Source organism: Nannospalax galili, unplaced genomic scaffold (genome assembly GCF_000622305.1).
Source record: "Nannospalax galili isolate Female #2095 unplaced genomic scaffold, S.galili_v1.0 scaffold960, whole genome shotgun sequence".
Lineage (NCBI taxonomy): Eukaryota > Metazoa > Chordata > Mammalia > Rodentia > Spalacidae > Nannospalax > Nannospalax galili.
In genome coordinates, this window is record NW_008348313.1 from 3,109,325 (window position 1) to 3,128,115 (window position 18,791).

General features: G+C 50.8%; 1 protein-coding gene across 1 annotated transcript in view; it reads left to right on the plus strand.

Annotated features, from left to right (window-relative positions):
- LOC103743776 (sialic acid-binding Ig-like lectin 13) overlaps positions 1-9,906 on the plus strand; it is a 30,485-nt gene extending 20,579 nt beyond the window's left edge. Inside the window, 8 exon segments of the mRNA XM_029569394.1 lie at positions 1,797-1,952; positions 2,491-2,618; positions 4,260-4,350; positions 4,657-4,720; positions 7,625-7,675; positions 8,474-8,968; positions 9,160-9,475; positions 9,478-9,906. Coding sequence (XP_029425254.1) covers positions 1,797-1,952; positions 2,491-2,618; positions 4,260-4,350; positions 4,657-4,720; positions 7,625-7,675; positions 8,474-8,968; positions 9,160-9,475; positions 9,478-9,554 — 1,378 coding nt within the window. The 3' untranslated portion in view covers positions 9,555-9,906.
- Positions 9,907-18,791: the final 8,885 nt, after the last annotated feature.

Sequence of the window (18,791 nt, forward strand, 5' to 3'; positions counted from 1 at the left end):
GCCTGTGTTGGATAAGAAAGCAGGCTGAGCAGGGGCCAGAGGAGCAAGCCAGTAAGCAGTGTTCCTCCATGGCCTGTGCTCCAGCCTCCAAGTTCCTGCCCTGAGTTCCTACCTTGGGCTCCCTGATGAACTGCGTGCAACCTGGGAGATGTAAGACAAATAAACCCTTTCCTCCCCAAGTTGGTACTGGTCAGAGTGTTTTGTCACAGCAATGAAGAACAAACTAAGACAATATTTTAAATCTTAAAAATATTTATACTATATATATAAACAATCAGAAATGATTACAGTTTTATGAAAAGCAGGCACACTGAAACAAAAAAAAACTGCAAATAAAACCACACCTTCACCACAGTTATTTAAAATGTAAAATGATAGACATTGAGGACAGGAGAACACTCTTGCACCTTGCTTAAATCTTAAAAATATTTATACTATATATATAAACAATCAGAAATGATTACAGTTTTATGAAAAGCAGGCACACTGAAACAAAAAAAAACTGCAAATAAAACCACACCTTCACCACAGTTATTTAAAATGTAAAATGATAGACATTGAGGACAGGAGAACACTCTTGCACCTTGCTGCCTAGAAGGTGAAAGGGTGTGGCAGGACAGACACCCTCTCTGTGCTGCCCTTGGTGGTGACCGGCCATAACGCACACCTCCATCCTGTCGCTGGAAGAAGTCTGCAGACTGTCTTTTAGGGACATGGGCTCAGATAAGACCAGGTCCCAGCTTGCTTTTCTGTTGTTGTGATGAATGGCAGGACCAAAGTAACTTGAGAAGGAAAAGCCTATTTCAGCTTAGACCCCCAGGTTACAGCCCGTCACTAAGGGGGCATCAGGACAGGAACCTGGAGGCAGGAACTAAGCAGAAATGGTGGGAGAGTGTCTGCTCAGCTACCTTTTGTAGAGACTCAGGTCTGCTGGTGGACGGACGAAATGAGTGAAGGCAAAGGACTCAACCCTCTGGAGGAGAGGGGTGAGTTTAATTCTTTAGCAGTGCTTTTTGATACTGTCAGAACTACAGTCACAAGCTTGGTGTTTGTGCCAGAATACATGAAAGAATTAGTTTCACAGAGAACAAAGCACATTCTACAGGTTTACATTTAAAGTTAGTCAGTAGGCTACAAAGAGTATATTAGTTTCTTACACAGTCTATAGATTTTAACAATTTCCAGGAAGGTTAGTCAGCTGGTGATTATGTCTAACATCCTATGTCTTACAGTACCGTGACTTAGACTTACGATGTTTCTCCCTGATCTATGGCTAATGCGGCATTCCGCCAAGCCCAAAAAGAGCTGTCCGGACCTCGTCCCTGACCAGTCTGAACCTCTTCCTTGCTCTCCTTCAGTCTTTCTTATATAGCCCAAGTGGCCCTACCTAGGGACGGCCCTCTTCAATAGGACCGGGCCCTCCTCCAATTAGCAATCCAAAAAATGCCCCACAGACACAGCCATAGGCCAGTCTGATAGAGGGAATTCCTCAACTGAGGCTCCCTCTAACCAGATGCATCAAGTTGACAACCAAGATTACCCATCACAGATGGAACTTTGCTTCTGTGAAGAACTTCAAGATAAGCCGGTGGAAGGCAATGTGGGAGACATATTGAAATAAATTTAAGTATAGATTTTAAATTCTATTATTATTTTTGTTGTGTGTGTGTATGATGCCCCATGTGGAGAGGGGAAGTGTTTGTTCTCCAAGGACCTTGACAGCTCTGGTAACACGTGAGTGGGAAGTTCCTGTTCAGTGGTCCCTGGGTTCTCTGACCTGTTTCCTGGGGTTCCAGTCATGCTGCATCTCAGGCCTGTGAAACCGGAAACTGGGACCATCGCCCTCAACAACCCGCTTTTAACTGTTCAAACCTCCTCCGCTCACGCACAGGAATTCAGGAGCTCTCAATGTGTGATGCTGTGGTCACTGTTCCTGCCCCTGCTGTGGACAGGTGAAGCCAGTGCACATGGTGACCAAGAACTGATTCCATCTCCTCGGGGACCCAGAGAAGCAGAACTGTTCTCTGTTCATCAGAGACGCACAGAAAAGAGACGCAGGAATGTATTTCTTCAGGGTGGAGGGAGATCATTCTGTGAGATATAGTTACGGAGAACAGCTGTCGGTGCATGTGATCTGTAAGCAATGAGATCATGTGGTGGGAACCTGAGGGCGCTCGAGGCAACACCCAGCTGGAAGGGACACCTGGTTCTCATCCTTGCAGACCTGCTGGACTCAATGGCTGGGTGAGGGGACATGGCCGTCCTGAGGAAGAGTCTGTGCTCTGGTGAACATCTGGTCATTTCTTCCATGACTCATGCACCTGTCCCTCCCCTCCTCAGCTCTGATACACGCCCCTGACATCCTTATTCCTCGGACCCTAACATCTGGCCATTCCAACAGCCTGACCTGCTCTGTGTCCTGGGCCTGTGAACAGAGTCGCCCCCCACATTTTCCTGGATGTCAGCTGCCCTCACCTCCCTGGGCCCCAGGACCACACTCTCCTCAGTGCTGACCCTCACAGCCCGGCCCCAGGACCATGGCATCAACCTCACCTGTCAGGTGACCTTCCCTGGAGCAGGTGTGACTGTGGAGAGGACAGTCCATCTCATTGTCACCTGTGAGTTCAGCCAGGACATAAGGCCATTAGAGTGTAAAGCAGGTGATCCATGGTGGCTCTGTCCCAGAGGACGGGCTATAAATGGGTCCTGGAAGGACACGGGCCCTGTCCCCTGACTCTCTGCCCTTGGGCTGGTGTTGGGGAATCCTGCCTTGCCTCACCCTCACCTCAACCTAAGATGAACATTCTCTCTTCCCCTCTAGGATGCTGCATGGAAACCCACATCCCATGTCTCCGAGGAAGTTGGATCAGGTATAGGGAGGAGTTAGGGGCTGAGACAGGAGGGTCGCATTGGCCCAGAACAGGACACATCCTTCCTCGACCAGGACACCAGAATCCCTTGTTAGGGAATCAGTGGTTTATACCCACTCACAATCTACTCAGGTACTTGAGCACCAGAACCCCCAAACTCCCCAATCCTTTGAACTGCCCCACATGCTCCCCAATCCTTTGAACTGCCCCACATGGCCCTTGGCCACTGCTAAGTAGAGCTGGATCCTGAGTCTTTCTGATTTAGATACGACCAAGTGGTCCTTCACAATGGGTGGACAGAGGTACCTTCTCAATGGTACAGGATGATGGCTTGTATTTCTAAGTACCCAGCATAGGGCAAAACCCTTTTGTCCTGTTTTGTTATGGTGCTGGGGACTGAGCCTGGGATGAGCCCTCAGCCACACCAAGCTCTAAGGGACAGTGGACATTTGACAGAATCAGGTCAAATTTAGAATCTCTTTGTAAAGTTTTTATGCTCATATATTTTTGTTTGAGATAAAGTGCCACAGGGCATTGAATTCACCAGCATGCAACCAGGGCCACCGTGTGATGTAGACCCTTTTCATGACTCTAGATAGAAACCCTGCAATCAGGACAGTGTCACTCCCTGTGACCTTCTGGTGAGCACTGACATGCTTGGGTCTCTGCCTAAGCTTCCCATGTGTTCACAAGGAAATGGAAGGCAGAAGAAGGTGGTTCCCTACATCTGGCTGCTGGTCCCCAGCCTGTGGTGCAAACCAGTGCTGCAATCCTCTGTAACCTAGCCACACCCCAGTGCTGCGTTGACCACACAGTGCCTGGGAGCTCCCCACAGCCCTCATCCCACCATTGATATTTCCCTCCTGGGTGTGCAGAGGTGCAGATGGCGGGTTTGATGTGCCCCAAAGTGACACAGAGGAACAGGTGGAACGTTTTCCAGTCCGCACCACTCATTAGCATGTCCTCCACTTTTTTATTTTAATTTAAAAAAATATATTTTTTGTCTTTTTGAGACAGGGTCTCCCTGCACCCCCAGCTGTCCTGGAACTCACTATGTAAACCAGGCTGGTCTCGAACTCACAGAGATCCACCTGCCTCTGCCTCCCGAGGGCTGGGATTAAAGGCATGTGCCACAACACCCAACCTGTGCCACTTTTCCAACTGGTTTGTTAGGGTCCCTTTAAATGTGAATAGCCAGAGGGCTCTCTGTCTGCTGGATGATAGACTCATCCCTTGTATTACATGCCAAAAGGTTGTCACATTCAGTGGGTTGTGTTTTCAAGTTCTTCATCCTGTCAGCTGAGGAACCAAAACATCCAAGTCCTACGTAAAGAGGAAGGAACTGGGCCATGGGTCACAGGTGAATCCAGCCAGGTGACGTTTCTGCAGGGAACTCGGGCTGCAGGACTGAGGTGGTCCTGGTGGCTGTGGGGGAGGCGGCTGTCAAGGTACTGCTTCTGGGGCTCTGCCTCATCCTCGGGTGAGTACTGGCCCTGGGCTGAGGAGGAGGCTTGGGAAGGGAGGACTCACAGCTGGGGATGGCACCCTGGTGATGGGAAGGGAACTGGACAGAAGTGTGTCTGGCAGGGCCTGGTGGGTGGTGGGCACTCCACAATGGCCAGATGTTGAGGGTGTTCAGCTCTGGTCCATGAGGAAGCAGACTGTTCTCAGCAAGGAGGTGCTGGTACCTAGGCATTCCTCTTCCTCCAGTGTGCTCAGGACTCAGGGAGGGCCTTCTGCACATGGTCCCTGTGTTCCCACACTGATCCCTGGTCTCCTCTCTCAGTGTGAGGTTCTGCAGGAAGAAGATGGTACAGGCAGCACCTGTGGACAATGCAGACACTTTCAGAGTTAGTGACATGAGGACCCTGCATCCTACAACCTCTTTCACCCACTCCAAGTGATGGCCATAGGGTGGTTCTGTCCAGCAACACAGGTGAGCAGCCCACAACCTGGAGGAGCCAGCCCCACTACTGGGCCCCACAACGCTCCTGGCTGAGTAGCCCCAGCTCTATCCAGAGCCAGGAGTGGCTCTCTCCTGTGACCTCTCTGCATGCCACATCCCATGAACCACCATGTGATCTCTATTTCCTCCTCTATCTGGCCCATCCTTCTTCCCTTCTTCCCATCGTGTATGCCTGAGCCTCCTCTCCTTGTAAACACAGAGCCACCATCAGAATCAGAAACAGCAGTAAATCAGAGCTGGGAAATGGACTGGCAGCAGGAAATGGTCCCAGGCTGATTTCCTGCAGTATTTGATGAGCTGCCTCCAGGATGCCCTGTGCCCCTGTCTATGACCTCAGTCCTTGTGGTAATGACATTTTCCTGGTCTCCCCATCACTTGCAGATACACAGGAAGGCGGGATCCTGAGGAGAAGCTCCTCTGTAGGTTTTCTCTGACTCACCTGCGTGCTGCAAAAGCGGGCATTCCTGTGTGTAGTTAGCAATCTGTCTCCATCTCTCTAACACCTGAGCCATAGGGCCTGTCTGCATTGCTGCCCTCCAAGGATCCAGTGCTCAGCACATGTGGTGTCTCAGGGAGCTCTGGTGTCCTTATGAAGCACCCAACCTCCACGAGGCTTAGTTTCTCTGACTGTAAAATTGGTAAAATAAAATTTTGTTTCTAGTTCGTGAGTAATTTTAGAGATCTGCTGTAGATGTTGGGTGAATGACTAATTGATGTCAACAGAACACTTCGTGGAAGATGAGAGTAAATGAGTGTCATATTAGAACAAGGCACCTTGCAAACCCTCTACGTTCACCTGTCCTCCTTCCCCATGTGCCACTGTGATCCTCTTCTTTCCTCTGCACACAGGATCAACGCAGAATTGCAGTCGGCACTGTCATCCTGGGAACCCGAACTCCTCACAGAAGGCTCCCACCCTGGGGACACAGCAGGACCTGCACCATGTCCCCTCATGTTTCATGGGCTGAGGCCTCAGCAGCACCCCTCTCTCCAGTGCCAAGACATCCAAACCAGGGAGGAGCCTTTGGGGGCATCACTCTCCCCGGGAGCCCCTGTGTCCTCTGTGGCTCTCCCAGGATGACTCCTGCAGGATTCCCATCCCAGGAGACAATGGAAGTCACTGCTGCACTGTCTCCACTCTGCCGAAATGGTCTGACTGCAGCAAGAGACCTGGAACCGAGCCTGTGCTCTTTCATTTCCCAACAGTGTTACATCACGACAGCCCCGACCCCTCCATGTCTAGGTTCCCTGTTCAGTATCATTCCCATCCTCCTCTTCCTCCTAGTCATCCTCCTCCTCCAGCTCCACCCCATTCTGTTCCTTTCACTTCTTCTTTTTCTTTTCTCCTCCTCCTCCTCTCCCTCTCCTCCCCTTCCTCCCTCTCCCTTCCTCCCCTCCCCCTCCTCTTGTCCTCATTCTCTTGCCCATGTGTACAATTATGGGAGTTTGAGGACATCTTTAGGTATCATCCCCTGCACTTATATTGTTTTATAAGTTATAGTCTCTCATTTTTAAGTTATAGTCTCTCTGATACTGTCTGATTGAGATAGACTGACTCTCCAGTAGCCTCTGGGACCCCCCTGTCTGCCTCCTGATGCTGGGATTACAGATGTGAGCTCTTGCTTGTGGGTTTAGTGGGGCCCTAAGGATCATAGCTAAGGTCCTCAGTGAGCAGCTTCCCTGTGAACCATCTCCACCCACCCCCACCCATGTAATGGCATTTTTGGTCTTTTTCTTGAGACAGGGTCTCCCTGTAGCTCCGGCTGGCCTGGAGCGCACTATGTACACCAGGGTGACCTCAATCTCACAGAGATCCGTCTGCGTCTGCCTCCTGAGTGCTGGGATTAACAGTGTGTACCACAGTGGCCTGCTCTGATGGATTTTTACAGTTCTGCTATTCAAAGTTGTGGTGAGGATTAAGATGCTCCAGGTCGCCTAAAGGAGGCAGGGTGTGACACACACAGATCCAGGGAGAACGCAGCACAGGGGTGCGGGGAGGGTCCACACACTGATCCTTACATTGGAAAATGTTCCCAGAATCCCTGTGTGGTCATCCCAGACAGAACCTGCCATCCTCACTCTCAGCTAGAAACTCCACAGCAGACCTTCCCTAGATTACACTGCACTCAGCATGTTTCTCTCTCTCTCTCTCTCTCTCTCTCTCTCTCTCTCTCTCTCTCTCCATTCTTACGGCAGCCAGTCTAGAGATGTCGGGAAAAGAAGAAGGTAGGATTTTGGATGAAAACTTAACATAGAATTTGATCCCAAACATCACATTCTACATCTTCTTTTCTTGCCATTACACTTTTTCTACTTAAGTTTCCTGTTGCTATTATATCCTGCCTCTAGTAATATGCATATTAGTCTTTTCAGAACATACTAAACCTCAGAGCTGAACGCAGGCAGTTTACTTCCAAGTTCCCCAATCCATAAGATTCATGTAGAAAGTTTTCAACACGACTTTCTAGGTAAAGGGCCAGGAAACGATTCTGTAAAGGGTCAGATGGTAAACATGTCAGGCTTCGCACACACGTGGACTGTGTTGAAGCTGCTCAGCTCTGCTTTCCACATCCAATAGCAGCCGTGGATTCCTACAGGGCAGTTCACGTGGCTGAGCTCCAGTAGAACTGCATTTACAAACAGCACCCAGGGGCTCCAAAGTGCAGAGGCAGAGTCTTCACTCCTGTCCGGTCCCGGCCAACGTTGGCCCCAGATCCTAAGTCTCAGTGTTCAGATCACTCTGCAGAGCTGTGTGGTCCCTAAATCTCCACTGCTGGTCCTGTTTCAGCACCGAGGCCTGCTCCGCCCCCCTCCCCATCCAGCTGCTCCCCTGGACCAAGTGAGTCCTTGGTGGATGGAGTGTTCAGGGCAAAACCCGTCCCAGACCCCAGCACTGCGGTGGGAGGACTGTACAGTGAGGGGACTGGCTGTCACTCTCAGGACAGTGACAAGGGGGGATGTCAGGTCAAGGGGGGAAGGGACAGGGACTCACCTGAGGGGGCTGGTGAGAACCCAGGTAAAGGAGCTCTGTGGCCTCTGTCCCTGGGTCCTGCACTCAGGTCCCATAGGGCGAGGAGGAGTCCTGTGCTCCCTGAAGTCACTAACTTCTTTCCCAACCAGCTCCCTCACAGAATGTTCTCAGAGTTACCGCAGGCCAGTAGCACTGGCCAGTTATGATCTGTCTACCAGGAGCAGAAAGGAGCACGACGCCCCAGAAAGATCTACCTAGATCCCCACAGGGACCTTCTTACACTGCTGAGCTTTCCCACAACCAAGCACCCCTGCAGGCCCTATTGTGCATCCTTCCTGTACTTCGTTCCTTTGAAAGCTCCTTCTGAGTCTTGCCCGTGGGAGGCTGATCCTCCAGAGCATGTTGAGGCTGTAGGTGGACAGACAGCACCTGCTGGCCTCATACAGACAGTGGAATGGGAGGAAGTGCCCCAGACGGACCAGGAGCTGGGGTACGTCCACCTCACTGAGTGTGGCTCCCATGGTGCCCCATGTGCAGAGGGGAAATCCTGCTCCTCTAGGGTCTTGACAGCTCTGACAATGTGTGAGGGAAGCTCCTCTTCTGGGATCACTTGACCCTTTGACCTCATTCCTGGGTTTGCTCTGGGGGTTCTTCCCAGCTCTGTGACATCGATGCCTGGGCCTCTCACCCTCTACAGTCCACATCTGCCTCTTCAAGCCTCCTCTCTGCTCACTGGAAAAAGTCAAGACGTTTTGCCGTGTGATGTTGTGGCTAGTGGTGCTGCCCCTGCTGTGGGCAGGTGAGTTGTGCAGGGGTGGGGGCTGCGAGTGCAGAACAAAGTTAACTCTTGTTTCTCTGCAGGGTCCCTGGTTCAGGGTCAGAGATACCGTAACGGTGCCCAAATCAGTGACCGTCCAGGAGGGGCTGTGTGTCCTTGTGCCCTGCACAGTTGCCTACCCCATCTATCCATCCTCCCCTCGCTCTGTCTTTGGATACTGGTTCCTGGATGCGGACCAGAAAGATGATTTCTCTCCAGTGGCCACAAATGACCCCAAACGGCCAGTGAAGGAAGCAACCAAGAACCGATTCCATCTCCTCAGGGACCCGCAGAAACAGAACTGCTCCCTGCTCATCAGAGACACAGAAAAGAGGTGCAGGAATGTACTTCTTAGTGATTGTGGGAGAGCTTTCCATGAGATGTAGTTACAGAGAAAGTCAGCTGTTTGTGCGTGTGCTCGGTAAGCAAGGAGGTCACTGGAAGGAAGCTGAGGGCTCCAGGAATGGCTGGCGGGTCCCCTGCTCATCACCCTCGGGTGATCCAGCGGGCCAGATAGTCAGCTGTTTGAGGGGAGGTGGCTGTTCTGAGGCAGGGTTTGCTCCCTGGGGCACATTTGTGCATCTCCATGGCTTCCATCCCTCTTTCCTCCCCAGCTCTGACACACACCCTTGACATCCTCATCCCACTGACCCTGGAGCCTGGCTGTCCCATCAACCTGATCTGCTCTGTGCCCTGGGCCTGTGAACAGGGGATACCTCCCAACTTCTTCTGGATGTCAGCTGCCCTCACCTCCCTGGGCCCCAGGACCACACGCTCCTCGGTGCTGACCCTCACAGCCCGGCCCCAGGACCATGGCACCAACCTCACCTGTCAGGTGACCTTTCCTGCAGCAGTGTGACTGTGGAGAGGACAGTCCAGCTTAATGTCACCTGTGAGTACAGCCAGGACACTGTGTCCCTGAGGGTGTGAAGGGACAGGGAGGCAGGGCTGGAGAACTACGGTCCCCAAACCCTGGAAGTCTGCCTGAGTAGAAGATATGGAGGAACACAGGACCTGCCCCTCTGCAAGTCTGATTTCTGGGATGGTATCAGAGTGCTGCCTTACCTCACCTCGTCCCAAAGGAAGTGAGACCACTCTTGTACTCCACGTGCTACAAAGCTCCCCCACTTAGTGTCTCCAGGGACCTGGCCCAGCAGCACACCTCACTCAGGAGCTGTTACTGGGGTCTTGTGCCAGCTCCCCCCAGACCTGGGTTTTCAGATTCAGATGTGGGAGGTTCATCCTGAGCATCCCGTCAGGCTCCTTCTGTGGTTCTCTGACAAAAGATGGAGACATTCATGAGGGACCAGCAGCTTCCTCTCCGTCCCTCTGTGCAGATGTGTCTTCTAGTCACTGAACTTTCTGGGGACAGTTTCAAAACAGATGTTAGTGTTTAGACCATTTATGTTTTCCAGCAAAACTGCATGACCAGTGTGGAGATTCCCACGTAGCTGCCACCCTCCCAGGTGCACGGCCTCCTGTGTCGTCCCTGTCCCGCTCCTGATGGCCCATTGACAGAATAAACTTTTATAGACATGTTACTGTCACCTGTTTTCCACAGGTCAAGTCAGGCTTGCCCTTGGTGCTGCATGAGTGACACACACGACTGTGTCACAGGGAATATGAACACAGCCCTTAAATTCTATTTGGGACATTTCCTGCCAATCCCTCTGCCTTTAGCCCTGATGTCTGCCTAAAATGAGCAGCCCCCACAACTGCCCTGTTCCACTGGCAGTGACATCTGGTCCCGGCTGGACAGAGTGCCCTTGGAAGGACACACAGAGCTGAGGCACATTCTGAATCTGGGTGCTGTCATCCTGAAAGGGAGGCATGGCCAAGTGTGACCAGTAGGTCGTCTGGGGGTCCAGGGGTCCAACAGGCATGTCCCTGCTCTCTTTTCATACTCTCTATAAAGGCCCACACTGATGTTGAGTGACCACCCAGTGAGACTGGAGGGAACACTTGGGCATTCCCCTGTGCTGTCTTGTGCGTTCTCTGTCCAGGACACCACCTCTAGTGGATTCCTTGGGATCCAGGCTTCATGGGCCTGCTGTGCCCTGTTCTTGAGTCTGCCAAGGACACCCTGTGTCTACAGGAACTCGGGTGCTGGGAGAGGACTCGGGTGGACTGGAGTGTAGTGTGGGTAAGGGTGTCCAGGAGGCTCTGGATGAGGCTGAGGGGGATGGGGGGATGAGTCAGTGTCTGAACCCTACACAGCGTGAGGAGGAACACAACCCTAATTATTAAGATCTGAGCTCAGCCATGCCTCCTTCCTCAGCAGGGGATCCAGGGACAGCAGAAACATCAGGAATGGTTCTAGCGGCCATCTGGGGTGCTGGTGTCACAGCCCCGCTCGTCATCGGCCTCTGACTCATCTTCTTCACATGAGCCTCAGCGCTGGGTCAGGGTGCGAGGGGTGCAGCCATGGCCAAGAATGGGTCTGTCCTGAATGTCCAGGAAGTGGAGGAGGAGAGTTTCCAGTTACAGCTGTGCCAACTGGGCGAGTGCTCCCTAGACCTGCCTTGGTTACCTCTAAAAGTCATGCAATGGCCTCTACTTTGTACAAACCAATCTGAAAGACTCTCCTGTCTTCCCCCAGAGTAAAGGCACATAGGAAGAAAGCAGACAGGACTTCTGTAGGCACGAATCATGTCCATGCTATCACTGAGCCAGCCTCCCAGGTGAGAGACACGGTACCTTCAGACCCCATCTTCCTTCAGGACACCTCCCTGGGATGGCCCATGATGGTGCCCCATCCAGCCATCCTGGTCTGTGCTTGTCTCCTGTCCCCTTGGCTCATTATGTGTGTGTGTGTGTTTACCATTCAGGCATGGTAAGGTCTGCCAATTATGGAACAGTCACCATCAAGAAAATAGCATGTGCTTCGGGTCCAAGTAGAAATGGACATGCCTGCACGCTGCTGGCACACCCTGGTATCATCCTACACTGCCTTACCTGTGGAGCTCATGGGAAGGTACAGGGGACAGGAGAGCAGGCTCAGCAGGTTAATAGGACAGTCTGAGTGTAGCTGGCTCTGGCGTTCAAGGCTGTCTCTACTCACCTGCTACATGCACCTGGAGCTGTGGGGTAGAAGCACAGAGGCTCCGGGTGTCAGAGCTCCTTAGAGGATGCAGTTGGGGTGGACGTCTTGACTGAGTCCACAGGCAAGCCCTTCACTGTCCTGAGTAACTGTCTGTCCCTGGGGGAAGCAGTGTCTCCTGGGTCATCAGGAGCCCAGATTAGAACAGCACAGACACGCCAGCACATCCTTCCACACACTTCTCTCACTGGGTCTCTGTCTCACTGGTACCACTCTTGCCCTGTAACCCAGCCAGGACCCCCATCTTCCTTCTCAGTGCCCCCGTCTTCCACTTCTTCCTCCCTGCAGTGTGTCATGAAGGACATCTGTGCTGCTTCTGAATCTAACATACAGGTGCAATACTCCCGAGGCCCAGGCAATAGGGCCAAACAAAACCCAACAAGATAAAAAGAAAAAAGAGGGGCTGGAGAGATTGCTCAGTGGTTAGAGCACTGGCTGCTCTTACAGAGGACCTGGGTTCAGTTCCCAGCACCCAGTTGGAGGCTAACAATTGTCCATAACACCAGTTTCAGGGAATCCGACCCCTTCTGTCTCTTATGGGCATTGCATGACACAGTATACTTACACACATGCAGGCATAACATTCACACGTGTAAAAAATAAAAATAAAAAACAAGAGCAATGGCTGCAGTCCGGGGTCCCAGTGCTGGACCTGGGTGTGAGTTCAGACTCTGGGTACATCTTGATGAACATGCCAACAGGCAGCAGTCTGACTGTGTGCACTGAGCCAGGACAGCTCACTGCCTCCACCTGATAGGTGTCACAGACATCAAAGACGGTGTAGCTGTCTGGAGGTGCCACACGTGGCTGAAGTTTACAGGTGACACTGCTGTGGTCTCTCTGACTGGTCTCTAATGACTGGCATGGCCAGACCTGCAGGAGGAGTACTTTCAGAAGGATCCACATCTCTCCAGTTCCTAAGAGGATGAAGAGCCTCTGAGCCAGATGTCAGAATCTGCAGTCAGGGGATGGTCCACACGGGATACAGTCTTGGGACCCTCCACATCAAGGTGTGATGTGGATAAAACCAGAAAGGGAGTCCACAGACAGCACCCTGGGCCCTGCACACTCAGAGTCACGGAGATGCATGGAAGGGGAGGGGACTGGAGGAGCTGCCCCTGAGCAGAGCCACCTGGGAGCAGGGTGATGAGATGAGTCCTGAGGTCAAGGAGGGGACTGGATGTCTGTCTCCGGTGCTGACATGCACAGTCAGCCAGGGTGGGAATGATGCTGGGACTTAACTGAGTGGATCGTGCTGATCTTGACCCCAGCTGGTCTGGGAGCCTGGAAGGAAGAAATCTCTCCTACTGCGGAGAGTCGCAGAGGGCAGAGGGAGGAGGTGGACACTGTGGGTGCCAAGGAGGCGTTTGAGAAATGCAGTTAAACAGTCAGGAAATAGGCCAACAGCAGGAAACAGTCACACTGTGTAACCACTGGCTTCTTGGCAGTCTCTGGTGCAGGGTGTGCAGGATGCCCCCTGCACCTGCCTGTGACAGCACCTCAGGCCTTGTGATCACAGCACTGCCCTGACATCTCAAACACGTGGAGACCCACAGGAGAGGGTTGGGTCTGAGGAATCTGCTCTTGGTCTCTCTACCTATCGTACATGAAGGCACAGCTGACAGTCTATGGAATTAGCTGTCTGTCTTCATCCCTCTGACACCTGACCACAGGGCCATCTCTCTATTGCAGCCCTCACGTGTATCCAGGCCCAGCACAAATGGTGTCCCATGGGAGATCTGGGGTGGAATCTATGGTCAGCAGTTTATGACCATGAGTGATCTTGAGAAGGAACCCACCTCCCTGAGGCTTGGTTGCCCTGTCTGTACAACGGGTAAAATAATAGCATTTTCCTTCTCAGTCTTGGATGTGTGGGAGATCAGGCAAGCAGCAAAGAGATGTTATAAATGTTGAATAAACGACTAAGCGATGCCAAGACAAGAGTGCATTAAGTGTATTATTGGGTGAACGCACTTCTCAGACTCTCTGACTTCCCTGAGTCCCCAAACCCATGTCCCACTGTGACCCTCTTGTTTCCTTTCCATACAGAGCCAACAGCAGGACTCCAGTGTGCACAGCCCTCCTGGGAACCCAAGCTCCTCACAGGAGGCCCCCGCCGTGGGGACAGAGCAGCATCTGCATTATGCCTCCCTTGTCTTCCATGGGTCAAGGCCTTGGGTGGCCCCTCTTCCCAGTTCTCAGAGATCTGAACACACTGAGGAGCCATCAAGAGTGTCGCTTCCATTTGGAACACTGCGTCCTCTACAGACCCTTAAGGGTGATTCCTGGACCCCACCCCACAATCTCAACATGATGGGTGATAATGCTGTATATGCGCCTCCACTGTGTTGAAATGGTCTGAATGCAGTAAGAGAATAACTGTTCCTCCATCCCCACCTCTCTCTCCCATCTCCCTTTTGGATGTGTGTGTATAAAAGTGTGTGCGTTCGAGGCCAGCCTGGTCTACATAGTGAGTTCCAGGACAGCTGGGGCTACAGGGAGACCCTGTCTCAAAAAGATTAAAAAAAAAAAAAAAAACCCAATATGGTAGAAATGTTTACAAACTAGACTGCATGGAGATGCAAATTAGGGAGGAGGGAATACACAGGGGAGCGGCTGCCTGTGGGAGCAGCTGTCTTGATAGAGCTGGATAGTGTAAACTGCAAGTCAGACGCTTTGCTGGGATGTGAAGATGTTAAGAAAGCATCTCTAATTTTTAGATGTATGAATCATAAGTATGGTGATTTTCAAACAGTATTATCTCAAGAGATACACACTAAACCATGTGTGTGTGAAACAACATAATATTGTTAATCACCTACAAATAACCTGCAAAGGAAGTCATGGATGAAATAGGATGGGACATATACCAGGGTTCAAGACACATTTAATACAGTTTAAACCTAATACCTTCATCTGAGAATCTGCATGAACCCACATGCACAAATAAATACATCCTATTGGAGCTAGAATTTTTTTTAAAGAATTATAAGACAGGATCTGGAGAGATGGCTCAGCAGTTAAGAGCACTGGCTGTTCTTGAAGACCTGGGTTCGAATCCCAGCACCCACATGATGGCTAACCACCTGTAACTCTAGTTCCAGGGGAATGTGATGCCCTCTTCTGACCTCTGCAGGCATTCCACAACACAGGTGCGCTTACATACATGCGGGCAATACACTCACACATATAAAAATAGTTTTAAAAAAAGAATTATAAGACAGAGGCTGGACTAGTGGCTCACTTGGCAGAGTGCTACCCTCGAGGCCTCTGGTTTGATCTCCATAAAAAGCAGGTATGCTTGATCACATGTGTAATCTCAGCAATCCAAAAGTGAAAGGAGCATCATCAGAATTTCAAAGTCCATAGTGGGCTAGAGGGTGTTTGAGGCCAGCATAGCCTCAGAAAAGAAAGGGAAGGAGGGAGGGAGGGAGGGAGGGAGAGGGAAGGACCCTGAGCCTGGCTCAGTTGGCAGAGTGCTAGCCTAGCATGCAAGAAGTTGAGTTTGATTCCCAGCACTGCACAAAATAAGGCACAGTGGCACACACCTCTAATTCTAGAACTTGGGAGGTGGAAGCGGTTGGGTCATTCAAGGTCATCCGCAGGCACCTAGCTAGTTTGAGGCTAGCCTGGACTCTGAGACCCTGTCTCAAAAAAAATTAGAAAAATCAACAAACACACACACACACACACACACACACACACACCACACACCACACACACCACACACACACCACACAGACACACACCACACACACCACACCACACACACACACACACACACACACACACACGAGCGTATCCATGACGAAGCCTCTATCAGGCAGACACCTGCACACAGGCAGACAATGCCACTTGTCCACTGTTTCTGTCCCTGTTTGGAAACTAGTTATTTTGCATTGAAATTCCATCCATTAGCATATTGGGTACATTATTCTAATGACAATTTTGTGGCTGAATGTCTAACCCAGAAAGTGTGGATAGACAGTGTTTCCCACAGTTTTCTTTGCAGAACTCAACAGTTCTCTAGAAGACAGTGCCTGTCAGGGACCACATGCATCACCCAAACAGCACATTCCAAAATTCAAATCACCAACAGGAAGACGCTAGAAAGTAGAGGAAGGAGCCCTCACCAGACACGCGAACTGCTGGGGCCTTGATTTTGGACTGAACAGTCTTAGGAACTGTAAAAAAAAGAAATGTTTCTTGTTTAAGTCCACAGGGCTCAGTGTGAAAACCAAGCTGAGACGGCACAGAGGTGAAAAGCTCTCAGACCCCTGCTCCTGCTTTTTGCTTTGCTCTCTCACGCACGTACTATCAGCCACAGAAAACTTGAACAGTAACAGAATTTTGCTCCTAAAGTGAAGAACAAAAGGGGCCTGGTGACCCACGTCAGTAATCCCAACACTCAGGAGCCTGAGGCAGGAAGGTCAGTTACAAGTTCCAGGCTAGCTTGGGCTACATAGTATTACTAGTAAGATCTAACCTAGGCTACATACCAAGCGCTTGTCTTAAATTTAAAAAAAAAAAAGAAAAACAAAAATGAGAATCAATTCTACCTCAAAGCAGGTGATACCAAGTAAAATCAACATTGTGTAGGTGAAAAAAAATGGCTGAATATCAGCGACTTAACGTTATTTAATCTGATATAAACTAAGTGCTAACCCACTGATAATGCCAAGAGAATTTCTATAAAACTTTTAAAAACACATTTTCTTATGATCAGTAAGAAAAGCACACATCTCTGATAATAAGATGGGGGTCATTTAAGGATTGGCGCCATCAGCTATGACATTGAATGATAATAACTGGGGCTCTACGGGCTTGGAATAGACAGAACAATGGATCGGAACCCGTGTTCCCCATAGGAACGCAGGTGCTTACGGCGAAGTGCGGCGCCATGATGAACAACTGAGGAGACAGTGGAGGAAAAGGAAGTTGGAGGCCCGCCTAAGGCTCACCGGAAAAGTTGCAGAAGGATCACGGGTGTGAGGGAAGAAACTGTGTATTGACAGAAAGGTGACCAGGACGCTTTGTATGAAATGCACAAAAATTCAATTGAAAAAGATACGTTTAAGAAAAGAAATGTGCTGGCCATGTTTGACAAAAAGTTACCCAAGACTCAGAAGAAGCAAAAACGTCTCTAACTCCACCTTTCGTGAAGGTCTTGTCAGATTTTCTCCCTCTGTGCCCGCCTCACATAGGAGAAGGAAACTTACCTAAAAGTTGGGCGAGTGGAGAGGGGTGGGCGTGACAGGGCAGAGGTGAAGGAAGCAGTTAGAGCCGGAATGCTGAGATCAGGACCAGGAAGGAGCACACAGGATGGAAGGAAGGAGCTTGACGTGTTACCTCATTTATGTCTTTGAGGATTCATACAGTGTGTTTTGATTATACTAATCCCCCCAACTCCTCTCTGTTCGACCCCCACCTCCCTAGCCACCAACTTCAATGTCCTTTAATTTTCCTTTTAACCCACCAAGTCCAATTCGTGTGGTCCAAACGCTTTTACATTTGAAGATATATTATCCATTTAAAAATTGTTTTAAAACTGGTCAAAAACAGAGAAGTGTCTGTGAGATCCTTAACCCTAAGTGACACATCTTCAGTGCAACCTCTGCACAGGATGACTGCATCTCTTAACTTTCACCAGAGTATTTCCTTATACAGCAGATGGTGATTAACACAGACACTCACAATTGGGCAATGTGCAGAGAACACGAGGCTGCAGAGCGCTTATCCCTGAATAAAACACCTTTTTCAAACCTCCACCTCCCAAGGCTCAGGGATAGTTGCAGAAGACTAGGCGGAAAGACTGTAAGAGCCAGAGGAGGTGGATGACCACCAGGAGACAGCTTTCGTAACAGCTGCTCAGTGGCTCTTATGAATTCACAGCAGTGGTGACAGCACGCACAAGTCCTATGCAAGCTCAAACCAGAGAAAATCCCAGCATAGGCATGGGGAAGTGGGTAAGAAATCCCAACCCGACCTAAGGAACTTTTGGCAACTGATGTCTACTGGCAGGGGAGAGACTGCATGTCAGAGGGATGGGACTCTTGATGGCCAAGTGGATGGACCCCCATTCACTGGGGGACATTTGGGGACACAAATCAGACTCTATAAGTCATATATATATATAGAAAATCCCAGCATAGGCATGGGGAAGTGGGTAAGAAATCCCAACCCGACCTAAGGAACTTTTGGCAACTGATGTCTACTGGCAGGGGAGAGACTGCATGTCAGAGGGATGGGACTCTTGATGGCCAAGTGGATGGACCCCCATTCACTGGGGGACATTTGGGGACACAAATCAGACTCTATAAGTCATATATATATATATAGAATCTAGTTTAAAAAGAAATGTGATGTGTGACCCTGCTGTCCTGACTCCTCCCCCATCCCCACCCACCCTCCTAGTCCTCCGCCTGCAGCTCCAGCTCCACCCAGCACGGACTCCTGCAGCACCCACGGGGAGTCCTCCCAGGGTCCCCAGTGCTGTCCTCGGTGCTCAGTTCACGACGCCTGGGACAAGTCTGGAAACCGCAACCAGTGTGCTTAGCGGTCTATGCCAGTTCGTTGCCGTGGAGATGGACTCTGCGCATACTCGCAAATACCTCTGAAGCCACTACGTGCCCAGAGCTATCATGGCGGACGCATGGTTTTGGTTACTGCTCGAAGTTTGTATGGCGGCCTCTTCTGTCCTCCGCAGGCATTGCACGACACGGGTGCACTTGTCCTGTGACTTAGAGCAGAAAGAGGCAGGAAGTGGGGAGGATGCCAGCCATGGAGCCTACAGTGTGGGTCAAGAATGGAGCGCCTCTGCGGAGAGCAGAGCTGGGATTCCACAGCCAGCCTGCTCAGAGCAGGCCCGAGCAGGTTCAGGAGCAGCAGAGGAGAGCTCTGCTCTCTGCGGCCGAGCTCCATTCTTGACCCACACTGGCCACTTTGTTTCACTCTGAACACATAACTGAGAATATCTCCTGGATGCAAGGTTTATTTTGGCTTATGGTTTCAGAAGTTTCAATATAGGCATTCGGGTTCACCCCTGTGGGCCTGTGGTGGTCCAGTAC